The 25,545-nt window shown below is 36.9% G+C and overlaps 2 protein-coding genes across 4 annotated transcripts in view; one reads left to right on the top strand and one right to left on the bottom strand.

Moving 5' to 3' along the window:
- nox5 (NADPH oxidase, EF-hand calcium binding domain 5) overlaps positions 1-25,545 on the bottom strand; it is a 175,010-nt gene that overhangs the window by 130,025 nt on the left and 19,440 nt on the right. The gene's annotated exons all lie outside the window — the stretch shown is intronic.
- kcnc1b (potassium voltage-gated channel, Shaw-related subfamily, member 1b) overlaps positions 7,099-25,545 on the top strand; it is a 40,146-nt gene continuing 21,699 nt past the window's right edge. For all 3 annotated transcript variants that reach the window (XR_015525501.1, XM_087310277.1, NM_001195197.2), the window contains exon 1: positions 7,099-8,212. Coding sequence is in view for 2 of the 3 variants with exons in the window: in XM_087310277.1 (XP_087166403.1) it covers positions 7,646-8,212 (567 nt within the window). In the remaining variant the exon portion in view is untranslated. The remainder of the gene's footprint in view (positions 8,213-25,545) is intronic.

Genomic DNA, 25,545 nt, shown 5'->3' on the forward strand with positions numbered 1-25,545 from the left:
CTAGAATCCTACATTAAAGACTTAAAAGTAAAACATCAGTTACAACTAACATTGTGTAAATCCAATTTAGCTAGAATTAGAATGTACTAATTTAGATTTATAACTAATGGATGAAATGGTATTTATTTTAATAACATTTTTATATGCTATTTTATTAGTAGTTATATTATAATTATTATAATTTGTCTGAATACATTATGTTATTAGGCAGATACACGTATTCAAAGCGGCATGCAAAAGAGAACAATTACAGGCGAATCAAAGCAACAAATATGTAAATATGATCATTGCTAGCAGCATATAATTTTTAGATAAATATTAAGAAAACAGAATAGAGAATACATTAAGAAGTATTGGTGTAAGATTTATTTCAAAGACATTTGAAGACAAATAACAGCAAATAAAAAAAATTTTAAAAACAGTTTTTATCTATAATGCACATAAAATGTGTTCAACTATGAGCCGAAGCGTGAGCACTTAACTTTACAATATATTATTACAATATATGCTTATAAGCACATTTATTGATGTAAGTGAAAACATAAAATATAATTAACTGCCATGTGAGCCTAATGTTTTATTGTTTTTCTTGGAAGAGCCACTATAGACATTATATCTATATAATATAGAACATTATATTATGCCTTTATTTAGATCAGTGATTTTTTAATGCTTCAAACAACACATACATGACAATATAGCAAACAAAATAATGCCAGTGTGATGGAAGGTAAATAATAATAATAGTACAAAAAAATAAATGATCAAAATGTTAAAAATAGAGCATAAATGGACAGTTTTAATTGCCTTTCTACTATGCTAAAAAGTACAAAGTATTTTTTCAGTTTTTAAAACAGGGTTTTTTGTTTGTTGTTGTTGGAAAATTAACACATGAATATGAAACTTAATCAACAAAATAAATAGGTTAAAAACAAAAACTTTGTTTTTCAAATAACCATAATTAAAATATCCAAACATTATGTTTTTTAAAATGCAAATTAAAATTAAAGAGTACCTTTTTTTATAAAGACAGAAGCATCATACCAAAGCTTTTTAACATAACCACAGTGCCAAAAGATGTGGGGTACAGTTTACAAATGCAAAGAACAAAAGAGCAATTTATATCAAAATCCTTTTTAAATTTATTAGGAAAATGTGAGGCAATGACCGAATACTTTCCCATTTAGGAATTCTTACACACTTTTTCCAATAGGTAACAGAGCTAGGTTTGAAAACAACCTGGTTTGAAAAAAAAGAGAGTGAATAGATTTGTTATTTTTAGACTGCGAAAAACTAATTTTACCACACATTGTATCAGGTAGACTGACTAAGCGCATATGAATCCAAGTTACATCTTTAAATAAGGACACAAAATTACAATTGCAGAGAAAACAAGAGAAAATTCCTTGGGAGTTACAAGAAAGTTAAACTGTACAAGAAACACTACTAGATAAGTCATAAGATACCCTTGAGTGTTATCCTGACAAACTAAAACAATATCCTTTTTAAACCACCTCTCCAAAAAATACTCTTGCGTTTATACAAAATACATACATTGTTCCAAATAAAATAACGTTGTGGAAAAAATCTCCTACACAGTCAGTGATGTGTAACCCAAAGTGGTTTTCAAAGTGGGGGTCGGAACCCCCGAGGGGTCGCAGGACAATAAAGGGGCCTGGTGGTTTCCAAAAATCTATTTATTTTTATTAAACCATAAGAATTACAATATTTTATTCATAATCTTCTGAAAAGAAAAGAATAGTAATTTATAGTTACTCTATACTTTCTAGTTACTAGCTTATAGTTACTAGTTCTATTGGATATATTAAAGACACAGCAATAGCGTCAGATGCAGCAGACTGATTTTATAACATCTGGTTAACTTTTCTGGCACATTTCCAGCACTTACATACATAAAAAAAAAACTAATAAACGAAGAATATATTTGCGTCATTGCATGCAAGGTTTCTGTATTTATAACCACCTCAGAGGATATTGGGGTTCGCGAGTCAATGGCATTGTTATTTTGGGGGTCACGGGCTGAAAAGTTTGGGGCACCCCTGATCAATACAGTCAAGCCGGAACCACGTGATGACGTACGTAAAAGAATAGACGAGTCGATTTACGGGAATGAACTGTTTGAAAGAACCGATTCGCGATGAGTCGGACGAAGCATCACCAATGCACAGTAGCAGGAGGGAGGTAATGATTTACTCGTCGCCTGTTGGCTGGAATAGAGGCTTTGGTTCGTAAGAGGGCTTGGATAGGTCAACTTGTTTATGCAGTCTGGTGTGTGTGTGTGTGCGTGTGTGTGTGAACTGAGAGGTATTTCTAAGAAGTTGAGGAACCTTACAGTATGACAAATATAGCTTGTTTATGTTGCAACTGTAAAAACAGCATAGAAGTTAAAACGCTGCAATAGGTGAAAGGTTGGCACTGTGAAACTGTGTTATGAGCTGTGTAAACTTTTTATGGAAGATTTGTTCAAGTTAAACATTAACTTTTTAAAATGAAAGTAATGTATAAAGGCTATGTACCACAGTAAACGTAATTTATTGTTATTTTACAACTTGTAATGGAATTGAACTATTTACATTGCATGGAAATAGTACAACATTATTGTAATTATTGGTTTTATTTTGATAATATTGGTTTTATACGCTGTAAAGTCAGGAAAATAAATAAATAAATAAATATATTTATCTTTAGGGTGACAGGGTGGCTCAGTGGTTAGCCTTGTGTTCTCACAGCAAGAAGGTCACTTGCTGAGCCTCAGCTGGGTAGTTGGCGTTTCTGTGTGGAGTCTGCATGTTCTCCCTGTGTTGGCGTGGGTTTCCTCCGGGTGCTCCAGCTCCCCCACAGCCTAAAGACATGCGCTATAGGTGAATTGAAATAACTGAAGAGTGTATGGGTGTTTCCCACTACAGGGTTGCTGCTGGAAGGGCATCCGCTGCGTAAAACATATGCTGGATATGTTAATAGTTCATCCCGCTTTGGCGACCCCTGATAATTACAGGGACAGATTGAATGAATATTTTATTTTTATTTTGTTATTACTTTATTTACTTTACTTTACAATGTTTCTTATATAATCAGTTTTTATTCCTGAGACGTTGTATTTATATCATAGTGTTGCACCAAAAAATACGAATTCATTTATTTTCTTGTCGGCTTAGTCCCTTTATTAATCTGGGGTCGTCACAGCGCAATGAACCGTCAACTTATCCAGCAAGTTTTTACGCAGCGCATGCCCTTCCAGCGTCAACCCATCTCTGGGAAACATCCACACACACACTCACACGTACACTATGGACAATTTAGCCTACCCAATTCACCTGTACCACATGTCTTTGGACTGTGGGGGAAACCGGAGCACCCGGAGGAAACCCAAGCGAACGCAGGGAGAACATGCAAACTCCACACAGAAATGCCAAGGCTCGAACCAGCGACCTTCTTGCTGTGAGGCGACAGCACTACTGCGCCACTGCTTCACCCCAAATCCTAATTAATTATAATTTAAAATCTTTATACAGTACCTAATCTCAATTAATTTACAGAACAAAAATGATTAATTTTATTTACCTTTTTTATTGTAAGTGGTTGCAAACAATTGATATGGGCTGAATTTAAACTAACAAATTTGGTTGAATATTACTAAACTGTTTTAGTTTGTTTTAATTCAACCCATATCAATTGTTTGCAACCACTTACATTAAAAAAAAACAGTAAATCCAATTTATCTTTTTTAAACCATTAACAAAAAAGTTTTTTTTGAAATAATTTTAAATATACTAAAATGTATTATAAGCACATATTCTTTTATATATGCCTTTTTATAATTCATTCATTTATTTTCCTTTCGGCTTAGTCCCTTTATTAATCAGGGGTCACCACAGCAGAATGAACCACCAACTTATCCATGTTTTACGCAGTGGATACTCTTCCATCTGCAACCCATGACTGGAAAACACTACTTTATTATATTGTACAGAATAAGTTTTCTTTCATGATTGCATAAATAGCAATGAAACTGTAACACTTTATAACAACAGTACATGAATAAAGATGTATTAATATGTATACACTTTTCTTATGTTGTTTAGTGTAAACGCACTAAATGGATGTGAATAAGGAGTTCATGAGTAGTCAAGAATGATGATGTGCCCCCCCCCCCCCCCCCATCCCCACCCCCCCAAGAGCACTCACAATATTATTATACATTAACATATCATGATTTCATGATTTCATTAACTGTAAAAACTAATGTGGTAATTAATACATTAATTAAATAACAATCATGTACTACCAAGTAATTAAGGTAGCCGTTATTCACACATGAACTCATCTGACTCATCTTGTAGTTAAAGTTAGTTAGCACTTACTCATTAGTTCATAACAAAAGTAATGTTTAGTTTACATCATTTAGTTTACACGATTTAGTTTAGTAATGTCTAATACATTATTATTCATGTACTGTTATTTAAAGCGTTACCAATGAAGCATTAATTAACCAATATTTCAACATTTTATTTTGCCAGAAGTTATTTAGAAGCATCAAATTTGACACTTTACCTCCATAAAAATTATTTTAATATGTATATAAAATATTTTTTGTTAAATTAATAATGAATTTAATGCAGATACAAAAATACTCTCTCAAAATCTGAAATCATGTAATCAAACAAAATCATATATTTTCTCTATTTCGGATTCAGGTAACATTTCAAACACTTCAGTTCCCCCTATAGGCAGACATGGAGCATTGCAGGCTCTAACAGCTCAGGAAAAAATGCCATTTCAGAAATCATCTTCATCCGTAAAACCCAATATACAGTACATCTTGACAATTTAGATCTGAATCTAAGAATCAATTTTAATATGATTTCTGTTATTGCAATTAAAAAAAAAAAAGATTAACAGTTTATCTCGTCCCTGATCAGCCTAATAGACAAATATTAGCTTTCTCGGTAATGTATGAAATCAGAGTTGCTCATAAGACATTGAGATTGCACGTGTTGTTTCCCAGATTGCAGTCGGGAGGCAGCATATGAATGTCCCCAAAACTGAAGCAATCCCCCCTCCTCAGACTCTCCCCCACACGCACACGGTCAAACACGCCTCGCAGGCGAATGTGTTCTGGATTCAGTGCTGCAGCTCCTCCTCGTCGCCACATCGGCCTCAAAAAACAGACCCGGAGCAGTTCACAAGCTGAGCTCCAGCTGCAACACAAGGGTACCTGCTGCTCACAGAAATAGGACACTGTGGGGATGACAAGCTGCTTTAATATTGACTTTTTAAGACTAACTCGACTTTTGGTTAGTAGTACTAGTTTTTAGCTACTTGTAGTAAAATGACCAACTAGTATACTTTTTGTCTTTGTTAGATAGTCTACTATGCTGAATATCCACACTCACCGGCCACTTTATTAGGTATACATTTCCAATTGCTTGTTAACGCAAATCAGCCAATTACATGGCAGCAACTCAATGCATTTAGGCATGTAGACATGGTCAAGACGATCTGCTGCAGTTCAAACTGAGTATCGGAATGGGAAAGAAAGGTGATATAAGTGACTTTGAATGTGGCATGGTTGTTGGGGCCAGACAGGCTGGTCTGAGTATTTCAGAAACTGCTGATCGACTGGGATTTTCACGCCCAATCATCTCTGCAGAGAATGGTCAGAATCGTCAGAAAAAGAGAAAATATCCAGTGAGCGGCAGCTCTGTTGGTGCAAATGCCTTGTTGATGCCAGAGGTCAGAGGAGAATGTCCAGACTGGTTCAGGCTGATAGAAAGACAACAGTAACTCAAATAACCACTCGTTACAACGAACGTATGCAGAAGAGCATCTCTGAACGCACAACATGTCCAACCTTGAGGCGGATTAGCTACAGCAGCAGAAGACCACTGAACTCAAATGGCCTCCACAGTCACCAGATCTCAATCCAATAGAGCACCTTTGGGAAGTGGTGGAATGGGAGATTCGCATCATAGATGTGCAGCCAACAAATCTGCATAATGCTATCATGTCAATATGATCATCTCTGTGGAATATTTCCAGAATTTATGCAACAAATGATTAAGGCAGCTCTGAAGGCAAAAGAGGCTCCAACCCCATACTAGCAAGGTGTACCTAATAAAGCGGCCAGTGAAATAGCTTAGATAACTGTTTACTGAATGCTTTTATGTTATATATTATGAATATTATATTCAGATATCACACACACTGATTGCTGTGTAATACATACAAAGTCTGACATGGATAGTTGAAGAGACAGTTCATCCAATAAAACTAAAGTTTCTCACTATTTACTCACCCTCGAATTGTTCCCAAGGGTTTATTATGAGTTTCTTTATTCTGTCGAAGAACACAAAAGAAGATATTTTGAAGAAAGCTGAAAATCACAGACTTATAGAAAAACAAATACAAATGATGTTAATGGGTTTCCATCATTCTTCAAAATATATTATTTTGTGTTCAATGGAAGAAAGTAAAACAGGTTTAGAAGAAGTAAAGGGTGAGTAAATGATCATCATTTTCATGTTTAGAAGAACTTTCCCTTTAATAAAGACCAACTATTCATAAAATATTTTTGATCTATGGCTGACTATACACATAGTAGACTAGTATTCGAAAAATAATTAACAGTCATTAGTTAATTAGGCTAATTAGTAAGGAGATTAACTAGTAAATGACAGTCGATGGCATGTAAGAAGTCAAGCATTGCAATCAAAGGTCAAATAATGCATTTAATCGAGCTATTTATCAGTCTTAAAGGGATTGTTCACACAAAGATTAAAAATACGGTCACTATTTTCTCACACTAAAGTGGTTCAAAACATTTATGAGTTTCACTTTAGTTGTTGAACACAAAAGAAGATATTTAGAAAAACCTGTAGCCATTCCCTTCGATAGAAGCATTTTTGTGACAGGTTTTTGACAAGTGAAGTGCGAGTAAACATATCTGATGACATAATTTTCATTTTTAAGTAAACTATCCCTTTCGTTTTAAAATCTAAATGTTAAAACCACCTGCCACACAGAGTGTGTTCCACCCCGGGAACATGTTGCGTTTTTGTTCGCGTGGAAACGCGCTTCAGACTGATCTCCGTCCTGTAAATGAAAGACCCTCCCTTGTTGCTGCGACGCCTGTTTCTTCCGAGACCGTCATGACGAGCGATCCGCTTCAATGAGACCTCAGGCTATTCAGAGCATCATCGATTGTGCAAACCTCTCTGAAGACCACTAGAGAATCGCTGAAGGCAAGGTCTGAAGCTGCTCGGTCTGCTTGTACTCGGAGACAACAGACGTGTAGCGTTTTATTCCCGAAACACAATAGGGGCTCTGGAGTTATGACGGCTCGACGGATGACTGGCGCTGTCCGTTCAGCACCACCTTGCGCCCAATGACACCATAGAAACACCTGCCCGACACCCTCAAACCCAAGCCGGGGGTCAGGATATTGCCTAATTAGAAGGACGACCTGTTTAGAAGTCAAGTGCATGAGGTTTGTGGATATCCATTGTTGATTAGACAGTGGCACGAAGAGTTGGCACGGCTGTAAACACATCTGAATTTTCTGAACATGGGTCCCAGCGGTACGACGAAGGTCCATGGCTTGGAGATATGACTAGAGAGGTACGCGATGGGCCAAGGGGACGACAAGGATCGCATCGTGATCAACGTCGGAGGAATCAAGCACCAGACTTACCGCAGCACCCTGCGCACGCTGCCCGGCACCCGGCTCTCCTGGCTGGCGGAGCCCGACGCGCCGAACAACTTCGACTATGATGCGAACATCGGGGAGTTTTTTTTCGACCGCCACCCGAGCGTTTTCGCGCACATCCTCAACTACTACCGCACGGGGAAGCTGCATTGCCCGGCGGATGTGTGTGGACCGCTGTATGAGGAGGAACTGGCGTTTTGGGGGATTGATGAGACGGACGTGGAGCCGTGCTGCTGGATGACCTACCGGCAGCACAGGGAGGCGGAGGAGGCTTTGGACAGTTTTACCGGGGGCGCTCTCGACCTCGGTCATGACGACCCGGAGCCTGAAGGGGTCGTCGAGGCGGCTGAGGGGGATGAGGGGGTCGAGATGACCCGGAGACTGGCGCAAGGAGACTCCCCGGATAACCGATCTGGGCGATGGAGCAGATGGCAGAAGAAGGCCTGGGCGCTCTTTGAGGACCCATACTCCTCTAAATACGCACGGGTGAGTTCACTGAGGACAACGTTTATAAATGAATTGGCGGTTCATTCCGCAGTGGCGACCACTGATATATCAGGGAATGATAGTGATTTTAGTGTGTGTGTAAATGAGAGTGTATGGATGTTTCTTAGAGATGGGTTGCAGCTGGAAGGGCATCTACTGTGTAAAATAAATGCTGGATTAGTTGGCGGTTCATTCCGCTGTGGCAACCCCTGATTAACAAAGGAACTAAGCCAAAAATAAAATGAATGAATGATAATGAGTGTGGAAAAATCTGTTTTGTTTCATGGAAAGGGCATTTTAAAACCAACACAGACCAGTTCATCAGGATCTGCGCAGAGCAGTGAGGGTCAAATGATCCTAATGAGCGCATCACTGACTGCTGATGGTGATTGATTATTGGAGAAATCACTAATAGATACAGCTGTGTCTGACCGACTCATTCCACAAAATATTGAGGTTTCCTTTTCCAAATGCTGCTTACAAAATATTGATTTGCAAGATTCTTTCAAAGAAAGAAAAAACTAGAGAGATAATAAAATATATTGTACCATATTAAATAATAATTTACCATAGCAAATTATTTGTAATATATTTTATAGCCTATATTATGGCTAATGACAGTTATACTTATTTTACAAATGAGCTTAGTAATGCTCAAGGTCATCAAATTTGTGTTTATTGGAAAATGTAGGATTCAATGCTTACATTTATTATAATTATTTGAATAAAATGCTAAATCAAAACTTAAAAGCTCCAACATCAACATGTTTAAACATCACATAAACAAAAAGTAAATTAGAGATTTTTAAATTAATTAGTTTTAATTAGTAATATCTAATGTAAATGCCTAAATAATATATCATATACACATAAAATTAACTTGTAATCATTTATTGGCACATAAACACCAAATAGAGAAATGAAAATCAGAAATCTGTAGTATTTATTAACTTATTAGAACTAGATTTGTTTTTACTCCTGCATGAGAATTAAATACATAAATTGTAACGCATGTGTGTTTGTTATGTATATTTATTCATTTATTTACATATAAATAATGCCTCACAGGCAAATATCAAGGACATACAATTAATGAAAGATTAATAAATACATAAATAAAATTAAATTGTATTTGTTTTGTTAATATATTTAAAACAATAACCCTTAGCAAAAGTTATTGTTATTACCAAAAATTTCCTAAGGCTCCTTTTTGTTGGAATGACCCCGAAATATGTTGAGACACAAAGCCTCAGAGTGACCTTGAAATAATGCCCCGCTTCTCTTTCGTGTGGTAAAACAAGCCGTAACAGGGGACCATGCATGACATCATGCTTTACCATAATCCCTAGTATAAAATAACTCCATTTGCATGCGATCCTCTACCACAGCGCACCTTATAGTTTACTCATCCCCCTGCCTGATGAAGGTTATTGAGTGCTCATGATCTAGAGGTTTAAAATAAAAGCTTTTTACATCCACAGATAATATTTCATCCAAAATCACTAGATGCAAGTTGACTTTAACAAGCAGCCAAATGATAAAGATGCATCTGTGCACTTGTGCTGTAAGAAACACCCTCCCTTTGAGATTTAATGGCTATTTCATTAACTGATTTTAGATGTCAGCTCTTTGCCCTCACCACTGTCCCATCAGCAGGAACCCTATAAGCTCTTAATCGGGAGATGAGCGCCGTCCCAGCGTTTCCTCCAGTTTTGGCAGCCAGGTTAAAAACAGGTCAGCTCTAGTGACTCCAGCCCACCGCTTTGGCACTGACGGAGCCAGAGGATGGACGTCCTCCAATATCCAACTAGCCAGACTGTAAAGAACTTATGTGACCACTTTGAGGGTGAAATTTAACCGTAGTAGTTTTTCAAATGCACATATTTTTTTAATAAAACATTCCCCAATCTTTAATTTGACCTCCTGTTTTTAAAGATCCCATGAGCTTTGTAGATGTTAGTATCAGTATTATTTGATTTTAGGATATCTATAAGCTAGTGTGCCCCAAAAAGTGACAAAATTTGCATTTAAAAGATATAAAACTGATATAAACATGTAAAGCTTGTTTTATTCACGTCACCTCATACTTCAGTTTCTCATCACATCATAACCAATCAAATGCTCTTTACTATCTGACATGCCCCGCCCCCTTTAGTACGCTTTTCATTTGCTGCTCTTGAGCTCAAAACAAAACACTACTGGCTGTTTTTTAAAAGGGGAGGAGCTACATTATGTCCCGCCCTCTCTTCATGTTTCGGTTGAGATTACGTCAAACATAAAATAAAAATGCACATTTCAAAGCACTTCACCTTTAAAAATCGTACTCTAGCTAGGGCTGTTGAACGCTTGTTTCTGATTGGCTGATTCTAATATTTTAAAGAAATTTTAAAATGACTTTCCATGTAGTGTGTGACACAGCTCTAGGTGAAGTCAAATATCCAGCTAAGGCTTAATTCTGAAAGTGCGACGTGTTTAAAACTATTGATTCATCTATAAAAGAGTCGACTCATAGTGCTTCAAATGAATCGTCTTGATAACGAGTCTTTAGCTGTGCTGGCATGTCATCGATACGGAACTTAAACCCTGCCCATTTGTTGCGTGCAAACCCAGGAAAATTTAAACCCCTGGCCCCGCCCACAAATAGAGTAGCAAGAAAAAAAAGACGAAGAACACTGTAGCATACCCCGGGTGAATCATGTCGCGAAGACGCTGTGCTCAGCTGAATATTATTGGAAGTGTGAGGGAAAATTAGAGTTATTTTCTCTACCCAAAGATGAAACTGTGAAGAGTCAGTGGTTGAGGTTTATTTTTGCAAAAATGCCTCAGCATTATAGCCCCAGCCTTGAGCTGTGTTCCTGTCATTTTTCTGACGAGTGCTTCAGCAATCTACACGCTTACAAGTTACAACCCGTTTGTAAAAGGAAGGATCAGAAAATACTTTTATATATAGAGGACTTTGTCAGAGCTTGACAGAAACTTAGATCAGTGTATAGATCAGTGGATCATGGATCAGATTCTTCCTCCATTTCACAGGTGTAAGTAATTGCATTAAAATGGTTGCCTACTTGTTTTCTCTATCTTGCAAATATTATATTTTTAATTGTGTTTGTTACTTGTAAAAGCTTTATATTTTCTAAAGCCACGTTGAAAACGCAACGCATGCCGCTTTGTTTACAGATTTAAATGCATTTGTGTGCTTGCTTTCCACTGTTGTTTGTCGTTGCTATGGCCTCCATCAGCTGGGGGGTTGGGCTATTAGGTTCGGGGGTGAGGTGTCTGAATAACACTATTAAGAACCGGGCACTGTGTACTGTGATGTTAGTAACTACTATGAAGCATGTTTCGGGCAGCCGCTGCGATCAAGGGTTTCACAGATCGTACCAAAATGCTTAATACCATTGGGGTGGGGGGTTGAAATTTCGGGAGTTTTCTGGGAGAAAACAGTCAGGATTGTTGGCAGGTATGCTCACTACAAAAATATTGACTACTTTAAAATTGTTGATAAGGCGTGGTGGGCATTTCTCTCTGTCTCTCGCTGAACGCAGTTGACCAATTGCAACAGACTGTCATCGATCTAATCGGGGCAGATTAGCTTTGCACTAAGGAGGGGTTTGGAAACAAACCGATGAACAAATCATACGGGAGTCATTGGGACAATTAGGTCAAAATGAATGCATATTATAAGACAATGAAAGTGTTTTTTTGACCTAGCATGCATATCAGTCTGTTGTTGGAGACCCCCAAACCAGAATATTACCCTTTGTAATGCAAAATAGGGGCTCTTTAAGATAAACGCTCAGCTTAAGTAGTTACAGACAGGCTTTGACTGTCAAATTGTTTTTAAGACTTCGTGAAAAGTGAAAAGAATTTCAACCTTTACACACAGCGCTGCTCATCAATGTCAGTTCCAAAGCAGTGGACCAATCAGAGGAACTTAAAGGTCCTATGAACTTAAAATTAAGTTTTGTAGATATTAATATCAGTATTGTTCATATTTAGGATATCTACAAGCTAATGTGCACCAAAACAGTTACAAAATTCACATTTAGAAAATATAAAACTGATATAAACATGTAAAGCTTGTAGTTTGTCACTACAATGGTTTTATTCACGTCAGTTTACACTATAGTTTCTATAGACATGCCCCGCCCCCTTCAAGACTCTTCTCATTTGCTTTTCATTTGATGTGCTCGAGCTCAAATCCTCTCACTGGCAGAGCGGTGATAAAACAAAACACTATTGGCTGTTTTTTAAAAAGGGGAGGAGCTACATTATGTCCCACCCTCTTTTCATGTTTCGGTTTAGATTACGTCAAATATCGAATAAAAATTCACATTTCAAAGCACTTCATGGGACATCTTAATATTGTACTCTAGCTAGGGCTGTTGAACGCTTGATTCTGATTGGCTTATTCTAATATTTTCAGATAAATGCACAGCTAAAGCAGTTCCTAAATTGTTTTTAAGACTTCATGAAAAGTGACAAGAATTTCAACTTTTACACACAACGCTGTCAGTTCCAAAGCAGTGGACCAATCAGAAGAACTCAATCAGAAAGCAATGCAGTGGGCACTTTGATGCCAAAAAACAAGTCAAAAATTCAAATCGGTTTTAATTTTGAGCATTGAAATCATAAACACGTCAAAAAGAAATAAAAGGACTGTCCTATAATTAATTTTTGAGACTTTTTTGACGCCAGTTTAGATGTCAATTTGATGTAGTTGGGTAGCTCAAGCCTCTTTTCCACTGCACACGACAAAGGACAAGCGACAGACCGGAAGTCATTCATTTCCAATGGAGAGCAGTCCGGGAGCTGCGTTGAGTTCCGACCATCTCCGTATGCGGAAAATTCGGATCCGAATTGAGCTGCGGATCCGTTGAAATATTTGAACTCCTGCGACTAGAGCGTATGCGATTTGCCGACCGCATTTGATGTATATCAGTGTTGTTCAAGCAGATCCATGCGCGCGAGATGAGAAACAGGAGTTTATTTGGTTATTTTTTTAATTATAAAAAGTATATATTAAAAAAAACTTTTCTGTTCATAAATGTAAGTAAGAAAGTAATAAAAATGTACATTTTTAATGTTGTCTCCACATTCCCTCCAATAATTTAGCGGTCTATGAGTTTCTAGTATTCATTCATCCATTAAACTATGTAAACGCACAGAATAAAGGCTCTTGCTTTTGCCCTACTTTATTTCGGACACCGTGAGAATCAGCTTCTTCCCGTGGTGTGCGACAACACTGAAAATACTGTGCGGCTGCCACAAGGGGGCGTATTCCGACAGTCGTGTCCAAATGTCGTGTGCAGTGGAAAGGCGGCTTCAGTGGTAAGCACTGACATTTCACAGCAAGAAGGTTGCTGGTTTGTTGGCATTTCAGTTGGCATTTCTGTATGGAGTTTGCATGTTCTCCCAGTGTTCACGTGGGTTTCCTCCACGTGCTCTGGTTTCCCTCACAGTCCAAATACATTGAATTGGATTGCATGAACTAAATTGGCCTTAGTGTATGAGTGCATAAATGCCAGAGTATATGGTAAACGCTCAACATTCTAATTGCTTGCCGCCGAACCACGTCATAGCTCATTACCATAAAGTTGACTTGACTTGATTTCAACTCCCCTCGCCACCCACAGCAGCAAAGATGCACTCCTGACCGCTTATTGCCATCGGCTCCCATTGAAAATGAATGACTTCCGGCTACCTATACGCTCTCGCCGCCTTTGGTGTGACATTCCCTTTGTATAACTAGCACTTGTTGTGTGTATTGCCTCCTGCTGATGAATCGCTGAATGCCTCCTCAATTGTAAGTCACTTTATATAAAAGCATCCACTAAATGACTGAATGTAAATAGAGCTTTTAAACTTCCACTGACCCGTGGGAACCCAAAATGTCATTTTGCACTGCTCATATTTTAGCATTCAATGTTGCTAGACAACACCTTTCACTTATTGAGATCAGGGTAATCAGTTTTAGTCACAACAGATATAAGAAGCTGATTCATGGATGGCAGACAGGTATCCCTGGAGGTTGTAGTGTTAAGTGAGCAGAAGAGCAGGTGAGATTGTTTTAGTCTGGAAGAAGGGATGCATTATTCATCTGGCTCGGGGATGTTCTGCCAGGAGACGGGCTGTCGTGGAGCTGCTGGAGTTGGGAAAAGTGTCTGGGCTCCTGGCAGAACCACTGAGAAACATGAACCAGGCAGAGCGAGTGTTAATGGGAGATAAAGTCTTCTCATGGAGATAAAACGCCGCAGCCAATATTACTGATTACTCAAAATGCCACAAGTATGGAATAATTACTTCTTTTCTGAAAGATGTTCCTTATGCTCAACATAATCACATTGATTTGATCAAAAATAGAGTATAACGTTTCTGATATCACAGTTTTGATGATAATAATAATAATTATATTTATATAGAGACAGCAAGCATGGTGGCTCAGTGGTTAGAACTGTCGCCACACAGCAAGAAGGTCACTGAATCGAGTCCAGATTGGGCCAGTTGACATTTCTGTGTGGAGTTTGCATGTTCTCTCCGTGTTGGTGTGGGTTTCCTCCGGCTGCTCCAGTCTCCCCCATAGTCCAAAGACATGTGGTGTAGGTAAATTGGGTGAACTAAATTGAGACAGTCCTCGCTGCTGCCTGCAGCTTGATGACTTACTGGACCAGGTCAACTACATAATGGACGATCGCCTTCATCTGCCCTCCCCTAAACCCTACCAACACAGTAGCATTACTTTAGTGGGCGGTACAAGGTCCACTACCTAGTGGACCTGGTCCAGTACGTCAGCGTGGTTACAGACTACAGTGAGGATATCTTGACTAAACTGGTCGTGGTTTTTGAGTGTTTGTGTGAATGAGTGTGTATGGGTGTTTACCAGTACTGGGTTGAGGCTGAAAGGGCATCTGCTGCGTAAAACATATGCTAGAATAGTTGGTGGTTCATTTTCACTGTGGCAGCCTCTAAAAATAAAGACTAAGCTGAAAGAAAATGAATGAATAAATATTTATTTAAACTATTATTATTATGTTGAAAACACGGTTAAAATAATTGAGTTTTAATTGAATTGAATTGGTGCTTAAATTTATTATTTATTATTGTGCTGAATTATTATTATTAATGTTTACTAATTAATCTTTAACTTTATCAAAGTTTTAAATGAAGAAATGCTATTGAAGTACATCTTATTAGAACATTTGGAAGACTTTGTGTTTTTCTTTTGAAATTTACTGTACTTATCATTTTTGAGTTTCTGCACTAAAGTTTTGCATGCAACTTAATTTTTTGGGTAGAAAATATTATACTTTATGCCTTAGGATACTTTGGAAGATGAAAAAAACATTTATTTTCAATAGATATTTTTCATAAACATACTTTCACCATAAACGTCTGTTTTGTTTAAATGTTAATTGCTGAATAAGCTGGAGCTTGATTAGTGTTGTGGTGGGTGAGGCATGATCGAACACCCAAAAAGGGGGGAGAGCAAGCGGAGATTTCAGCAGCTGGTCAATGAACCAATCATGAATAATCAGTAACACCTGTATTTTCTGGTGATTGGGCCAGAGAGACGCCTTCATAAGGGGAGAAGGAACAGTCGGGAGAGGAGAGCCTGACACACGCACACGCGCACACAAGCGCCCAGCACTGAAAAAAAAACAAAACATTTGTGCTTACCTGATATCACTGACCCTGTCTTTTTCTTCCCACGAATGAACTTTACTTCAAGTGTATAATACTGTCAACAAATATAATAAACAGCAAATTATTAACATAAACAACTGTATGAATATATATATATATATACAGTTGAAGTCAGAATTATTAGCCCCCCTAAATAATTTGACCGCTTGTTTATTTTTTCCACAATTTCTGTTTAACAGAGAGATTTTTTCAGCACATTTCTAAACATAATAATTTTAATAACTCATTTCTAATAACTGCTTTTTTTATCTTTACCATGATGACAGTAAATAATAATTGACTAGATATTTTTCAAGACACTTCTATACAGCTTAAGTGACATTTAAAGGCTTAACTAGGTTAATTAAGTTAACTAGGCAGGTTAGGGGAATTAGGCAAGTTATTGTATTACAGTGGTTTGTTCTGTAGATTATCGAGAAAAAATTTAGCTTAAAGGGGCTAATAATTTCGTCCCTAAAATGGTTCATTAAAAATTCAAAACTGCTTTTATACTAGCCGAAATAAAACAAATAAGACTTTGTCGAGAAGAAAACATATTATTAGACATACTGCGAAAATTTCCTTGCTCTGTTAAACATCATTTAAAAAACATCATTTTTGTGTGTGTGTGAATGTGTATGTGTAAATGATCAGAAAATCTTCATATTAAAATATTTTCTAAAAAAACGATTTGTTGCATTGATGCATTTTCAAAGAGCCCCTATTTTGCCTTATAAAAGGTCATATTTTGGTTTTGGGGGTCTCCAACAGGTCAAAAAACATTTTCGTTGTCTTATAATATGCATTTATTATTACATAGATATCACAACGACTCCCATATGATTCGTTCAGTGATTCATTTGTTCCCAAGTTGCTTCTTTTTGCAAACTACAGAAAACAAAGCAGCAATTTTAATTAAACTTACATGTTATGATCTGGAGAAAGAAGATCCATATGGTCCATTTGAACTTTAACAGTTACTGACAAAGTCCCATACATAATAGTCACTGCTGCTCCTTCCTTAATTAGCAAACGGCCGGCGAATCGTGCGTTGCAGTGTAAGTTATTGTATCGAAAATCAGAAAAATGACAGAAAAAAACACAGCATTAGGTTGGCTGTGGTGTTGTTGTGAAAAAAATCAACTTCAACCCTATTTCAACCCAACTCCCCCCAGCCGATTCTCCATCTGTCAGTGATCGTCATCTTCATGTCATGATCAGTCCGGTGATCCCCCATGCTCTGCTTGTGTCTGAAGGGAAAGGCGCATTCACGTTTTACCGGAACCGGCACTTCATATTTAGTGATGTACCATATCAACGTCTGTCGATGCATTCAGACAAAAGATCTGAACCCAACACGATTCATTTATTCAACTCTAAGTTGACTATTGCGTTAAAGAATCAATGTTTTTAGGCGCACTTTCAGATTTTAACCTCAGCTGGATGTTTTCATTCACTTAGAGCTGTGTGTTACACACTGCATAGTAGGGAAGTGCACATCCATGCTCGAGTATTGATATATCGATACTCAGAAGATTTAAATTTGGTTTCTATATATATATTTTTAAGTATCGATATTTTAACTGTATTTTAATAATTTCTGCATAACTAAATGTTTTAGCGCTGTGTACAGGATTGTCAGTGATGTTTTGTATATAAGACGTAACACCAATCAATCTACGGTGAACGTGACGCGAGCGATCATGTGCCTTTCAGATAACTTGCGTAGTCAACACACGCAAGTCGCACACTTCTGCATTACGGAATGACATGATGGCAGAGAGGTAACGCAGTGTGTTGTGATGCTCATCAGCTTAAAGCATTGCACAAGCAATATTTGTGATAAGAAAGTCATACACAGCAACAATACAAGCAGCCTTTATAAACACTTACAGACAACACACCCTGAAACTTATAAAGAAGCGGAACAAAAACAAGCTGCCCAGTGTTCCTCTGCTCAGTTTCCCTCTGTCGGACAAAAGACATTATAGGAGGCAAACCTCTTTCTCGTTACCATTAGGGGAATAAGAATAAATATAAGGGTGTGTGTGTGTATCTGTGCAGTGTGTATATACAGTATGTATGTGTATGCAGTGTGTATACAATATGGATGCGTGTGCGTTTATGTATATATATATATTACACACACACTACAGTATATATATTTATATATATATATATATATATATATATATATATATATATATATATATATATATATATATATATATATAATAATATATATATATATATATATATATATATATATATATATATATATATACATATATACATACATACAAATTTAGATCTACAGTATAGATGGCTACAAGTCATCAAATATAATATTTAAAAAATATATATAAATATTAAAAAGTATTATCTATTGTAGACAGGTCGGGACTGCAGGCAGGCCAGTCAAACATAGTTCTTATTTACTTTAATTCTAATTGTCTTTATATTTTATAATAATAATTAATAAAGTGTAATAATTCTATCTAGACCATATACAATTAATTTTATATTATATTATTTATACTTAGAATTAAATAATTTCAGTCATTTATATATAATTAATTATACCTTTATTAAAGGAAACATAATTAACATTGATAATTATGAAAAAAATTTAATTGTATATTATTTATATCTTTTTATTTGATGATTTTACTTGTTACATATAAATATTCAGTAATTAAATCAATATTAGATTATTTAAATGAATAAATAACAAAATCATTGGTCAACAAAATCTCATTATATGCAATTGAATATTTTAGTATATTTGAATATTTTATATTAATTATCCATGATGTGTGTGTGTTTGTGTGTGTGTGTATATATGTGTGTATATATGTGTGTGTGTGTGTGTGTGTATATATATGATTTTTTTTAATTAAAATTTTTTTGAAAAATTACATTAATATTTTAAGTAATAAGGGGTATCGAAATTGGTATCATAATTTTTTTAACAAAAAGTATCGGTATCGTATCGAATTTAAAAATTGTGGTATCGCCCATCCCTACTGCATAGAGGGTCTTTTAAGAAACATAATATGGGGCTCTCTAATCTAATCAATAAGAAAACATAATAATACAGATTTTTTTTCATTATTATTTTGATTAATTTGACAAAATTACAGACTTTACTGGATTTTCCTTAAACAAATGCAGCCTTGGTAAGCATTTAAAAGAAGCAGCAGTGCCAATAATCAGGCTGTTTGTTTTTGTTACATCGTCTGAGTAACCGCTGATGAATAATAGGAAAGTTGGTTCCCTCTATCAAGCATGCAGTTCAGTCAGCGGCGCCGGATTATTTTTACCCTCTTTTTTTCTAAAAGCAGCCCGCCTCAACTGGAGGCGGATGGAGAAAATACGGCTGCTTTCAGATGAATGAATTGTGATGTTAAAGTTCTGGCTAGACTCCATGCGCAGAGCTGGAGCATTCGGTCAGCCTGGTAAACGCCTCCTTTCTTCTCCGGGTTTTCTAGGTCAACTCAATTCAATTGTAGGGTGTTATTTTTAGGCTCGTCTCCATCAGAAAGAGTCTCTTAATTACATTAGAACTTGACGACTCAATTAGCTGCCGTGATCACAGTTGACGTTTTTATCTTTAGCTAAACTAAGAGCACAGAAGCTTGAGGAGGAGGATTTTTGAGATAAGAGAGAAAGGTTTAGGCTTCTTGGAGATAAAATTAGCCAACCGAGAGCAAGGATTTTGTTGCTTTTTCTAAATTAGATGCATTTTTTTTCTGAATATTGTATAAATGTTATAATTAAACACACCTGAACCAATTGATTATGACTTGAGCAGCACTTGTTAATTACAGACTATAGAATACACAAGACGTGTCACTTGTATGGTTTTGAATGGGAAAAGTGTAACAGTCAATATGCTAAATGAAGCCACGCCTACTAGTACATGAGCCAATCGGCGATTGCTATAGACCAGGGGTGTCCAAACTCGGTCCTGGAGGGCCGGCGTCCTGCAGATTTTAGCTCCAACTTGCTTCAACACACCTGCATGGATGTTTCTAGAATGCCTTGTAAGAGCTTGATTAGCTAGCCCAGGTGTGTCTGATTGGGGTTGGAACTAAACTTTGCAGGACACCAGCCCTCCAGGACCGAGTCTGGACATCCCTGCTATAGACCAGGGGTTCCCAAACTTTTCAGCACGCGACCCCTAAAATAACAATGCCAGTGACTTGCAACCACCAATATCCTCTGAGGTGGTTATAAATACAGAAAACTTGCATGGAATGGCGCACTCACACACCAATAGACCAAAGTCTATTCTTTGTTTAATTTTTTTATGTATGTCAGTGCTGTAAATGGGCCAGAAAGTTTAAGCTGGTGTTATAAAATCAATCTGCTGCATCTGACGCTATTGCTGTGTCTTTAATATAATGTATTTACCCCAGGGGTCGCAATCCAATAGAACTAGTAAAAAAGCTACTATAGTAACTATAAATGACTGTTTTATTCTCTTCAGTTGGTTATGGATAAAATATGGTAATTCTTATGGCCTAATAATAATGAGTAGATTTTTGGAAATCACCAGGTGACCCCCCTTCATTGTTCCGCGACCCCTCAAGGGGTCCCGACCCCCACTTTGAGAACCACTGCTATAGACTGACGTTTCTCCGGGGAGAAGCTCATAGCAGACATGTGCTTTTATGAGAGGTTTTATGGTCAACAAACACAATGGAATCTCAGAGAATACTTGCTTCACAGACGTATGAAATATATCCAGATAAAGCTTCTTACTTTCTTACTTTTAAAATCTGTAATTTAAAATGAACCAAGAGCACTTGTAAACAAATGAAGAGTTCAGGTGCAAAACCTCTTTTTTTTTTGTAAATGAGCATTTTCTATCAGGTTCCTACAGTATAATTAGGTTCTGAAGTTTCATTCAATAAGTAATGATAGGGTTATTAGCTAGTAAATAAAATACCTTTTTTTCAAAAAGGTCACTTTAGACATTTCTTTGTTTTTTAACAAGGCAGATTTTATTTTGTGTCAAAACCAGCTAAATCCACTTGTGCTTTTTTTTTGCAAAAACCTCTAAATCCTGTTTAGACAAGACAGTGTAATAAGTTGAAAATCACTAAAGATGCAATTAGGAATTATTTTACCAAACATTAAACACCTAAAATTTTAAATATATGAACCTGTAAAGTAAGTGGTGGTTCATTCCACTGTGGTCACCCCTGTTAAACCAGTTACAAAGCAGAAGGAAAATGAATGAATTAAATTTGTCAAGTAAATGCATTAATCAATAACATTCATTCATTTTCTTTTCGGCTTAGTCCCTTTATTAATCCGGGGTCGCCACAGCGGAATGAACCGCCAACTTATCCAGCACATTTTTACACAGCGGATGCCCATCCAGCTGCAACCCATCTCTGGGTAACACCCATCCACACACTCATACAAACACACACACACTCTAACACTACGGACAATTTAGCCCACCCAATTCACCTGTACCGCATGTCTTTGGACTGTGGGGGAATCCGGAGCATCCTGAGGAAGGCGTGGCCTTGTATGGTTATTATGTTAATATTAAGAAGTTATTATATTTGGGCCCAATGATTTGTCTCAAAAGTGGTTGTAAAGAGTTTCTACCAACTCTGCCTTCTCTCAAAAATGAAATCATCTCTTCCTTCACACTCTCTAGAAATTGCCATACACGCACTTATAAACTCCCGGTTGGACTATTGTAACTCCCTCTACTTTGGGCTGCCTAAATCTCAGATTGCTCGCCTACAGTTAGTGCAAAACGCAGCAGCTAGATTCTTAACTAAAAGCCCGAAATATGCACCTGTCACTCCTATTCTGAGGTCTCTACATTGGCTATTGAATTTAAAATTCTTCTCTTTGTGTATAAAGCCCTACATGGTCTAGTCCCTCATTATTTATCTCAACCGATTGTTAATTGCACTCCTCCAAGACACTTGCGTTCCGCTGATCAGTTTTTATTAAAAGTTCCAAAGACCCACCTCAAGAGTAGAGGCGAATGTGCTTTTGCCATAGCAGGTCCTGGAACGCCCTGCCATTAGAACGAAAAAAGGCTTCGTCACTGCCTATTTTGAAGTCTAAAATACAGACGCATTTATTTTCTAGGTCTTTTGAAGCATAAGTCCTTCCCTTCAGGGGGGAATGGGGAGGGGGGGGGTGTTGGGAGGGGGATCAAAACAGTCATGTTATTAATCGTGTTTAGTGTTGGTCAACTGTGGTAGCATCTTTTAATTAGGCAAAAATTATTTGTATTATTATTTTATTTTATTTTGCTCTTTTATTAATATACTCTCTCTGTTCTTTCCTATTATGTGCCTATTGCTGTTACGGTTTTTATGCTCATATCATGTGTTTATTTTCTCTCTGTAAAGCACTTTGTGCAGCCTTGTGGCAGTTGGAAACATGCTATATAAATAAATTGAACTTGAACTTGTATGCATGAAAAGAAAGATAGTTTCTGAAAGGGCGTCTGCTAAAAATGCAGAATCAAAATTTTTCCAAACCCTGAATCAATATCGGAGTTCCTTTTGCACGCTGCAGGGAAATGACATTATCCAGTTCAAAACAACGATCTGAAGGGTGACACCACAGCTTAAGTATTTCTTTTAGACAGGCATGTTTTGAAGCTATTTTAGCCACGCAAAGCTGATGTAGGTAGTGTTCTTGTTTATAAATGGGTTTATATGCACAGTAGTGTTGTTCAGCCACTAAAAACGTAGAGGATGATAATGTTTAGAATGGTTATAAATGAGGTTGGTGTTGTGATCTCCTTCCTTTCGAGTGCGCATGCACATTAGCTCGGGCAACCTGAAAATATGCTGATTTTGTTTGAGTTCGATGAAACTTATGGGACAGTTGTTGTCTACTTTATAGGTGATTCCTAATATATAATGTAATCGTAAGCTTGGCTAACAGTTCTGGAGAATTTGATGTTTCCCCATTCAAATAGATTGCTCGAGCAGGCCGCCCGAGAGGTGTTTTAAGGATAACCTCCGAATGAAATGACTTGGGATGCCCCTAAGCATCCTGGGATGCCCCTAAGGGGGCCAAGATTTGGGGCCCCAGAGTTACTATTAGGGGTCCCCCAATCATGCCCCGCTCCACTTTTATCCCCAAGTGTTGGCTGAGCTACACTGCAGAAAAAATTGGTCCATTTTCTAGACAAAATAACATATTGTTTTTTTTTTAGAAATAATGAGTGAAAATGAAGTGAGTTTTTCCTTAAATCAAGCTGAATAATCTGCAAATGGAGTAAGCAAAATAATCTTATGTCGAAACGAAAAACAAGATTATATATCTGACATATCTGATTGGGTGTTTCCTCTTAACTGGTATATGTTGTTAGATGATAAGAAAAACCCCTGACAGCTGCATGTGTATGTGGTCAAATATGCAAGCATGTGTGTGTGTGTGTGTGTGTTTAAGAGAAAAACACGTAATCAGATTTGTCAGATAAAGAATCTTGTTTTTCGTTTTGACATAAGATTACTTTGTGTGTGTGTGTGTGTGTGTGTGTGTGTGTGTGTGTTTGCTCTACATAAATTTTTTTTAATTAAGATTTCTGATTATTCTAACTTAATGCTAACTTAATTAACATTTAAACTTAATGCACTCAAAAATAATAAATATAAATGTCTACATTCTGGATGACCTCTTCTAGTGTAGAAATCCTCACACATTTTTAACCTAAGCTCAAATGAATCGCTCATTTCAGTTCGCTCGCTCAATCACTAATAATTGAAAAGTTATTTCATACATGAGACATCGTGTTAAGGCCCAATCCAAATTCTGCCCCTTAGCCCTTCCCCTTATTGGCGTGTCCAAATTCTCTTTAGCTTGAAGGCGTAGGGCTAAGAGGAAGGGCTAGATACCCCTTGAAACAAAACATTTTTAGGACCACACCAAGGGATAAGAAAATTTCCCAGAATACACCATCTAAGTTACAACAGCAAAATGGCTGCACACGGAAGTAAAGAGATGCACATATTAGTATTTTTTGTCATTATGAATTTTTACCAAAAAAATTCACGTTTTAATATAATCCGAACTGCGTTCGTGTTTTACCGTCATGCTTTACAAAAAAAAATAATAATAATAATAATAACTCCTGTACAGCAGTCCCACAACATACTGTCACTCGATGACACTGGAATACCCTGTCAGAAAAGTCTAGTGGCTGAGAATGACCTTTTTACAGTGTCTGCTCTAATCTTAATGCTGTTTTTCGTGAGTTTACATTGATGAATATAGCCATGGTGTAAATGCACAGTATAGTTATGATCTTATTGCCGCATTAGATTGTTATGATAACATCATTGCTTTTAGTGATTTCCTGATTTAAAAAAAAAAATAGCACAACTGGAATAACTACAGCAGTCGTGATCATCTGATCTCATATGAAGCAAGAGCTCAGGATGACATATAATGACGTGTGCAGGTGCGGTAGTGCTGTCTAGGCCCACACAGAATCTGCGCGCGCAGAATTCCGCAGATTTCTGCAGATTTTTAGCCCATCATTAATTCTGTTTATTTACTTGAGTAAACGTGTAAATCTGAATTTTTTCAATTTTTATTCAGTAATTTATTACTTTTTATTTCATATATTAAGGTCTTAGTTATGATACTCCGCTGGATACTCCCAAAATTATTCCGCAGAAATCTGCAGATTTTTACCAAAATTCTCAGCAGAAATAGCAAAAAAAGTCAAGCAGATTCCGTCTGGCCCATGTCCCATTTCTTAGGTGTACATTTTGAAGCCCTTCACCACTCCGTTTTAAGGGCCAAGGGGAAGGAGTAAAAAATATATATATTTGGGATTTTTTAATTAATTACCTGATTATCATTATCATCATGTATTTATTTAAAAGTCATAACCATCCAGGAGATCTTTTATTTTAGGGGTTAGCAGAACTAAACTTTGTTATTACCTATTGTATTAATCCCAGCCCATGCAGGTTGACATTGAAACGGCTGCAAATTTATTTTTTGCCTGTTTATATAGCAGAACCTTCTGGTGTAACTAATTCGAGTGGCTAAAAATTTCCCTCAAGTTGTCTCCCAATTTTCAACAAATGATATTTTCTTTGGTTTATTTAGGGAAGATGTTAATATTCAATTTGTATTGAATAATATTCTAATTTTGTAGAAATCTTATATTCATAATTGGCTGATTAGAAATTTGCATTAAAGAGCATTTGGACAGGTGTACCTAATAAAGTGGCCGGTGAGTGTATGTTTTAAATGTTATTTATTTTTCTTGATTCACTATTATTTGTGCTCTGTTCGGTAAATGTAAGTTATTAGTCTGATTTTGCAATATTGTATTTGTGTTATAAAAAGACCCAGCACATGCACACCTCTTCTTTTAATGTAAATGTTTCAGACGCACAGTACTCTAAACTCTGTGCTGAACGGCTGTAGAAGTACCAGCTGTACTGTGCCATAAATATGAGCGAACAGGAAGTGAAAAGACTCTGCTTGCTTATAGACTGATCCAGACTCATCCTCATCCACAGTAATTATCAAGCCGCATGTCATTCATTAGGCCGCCTGTGTGTGTGTGTGTGTGTTTAATGAGGATTTTTCATATCTCAGCTGTATCAGTAACACAAAAAACACACACAGTGAAT

This window comes from Danio rerio, chromosome 25 (assembly GCF_052040795.2).
Source record: "Danio rerio strain M-AB ecotype USA chromosome 25, GRCz13ab, whole genome shotgun sequence".
Classification (NCBI taxonomy): Eukaryota; Metazoa; Chordata; class Actinopteri; order Cypriniformes; family Danionidae; genus Danio; species Danio rerio.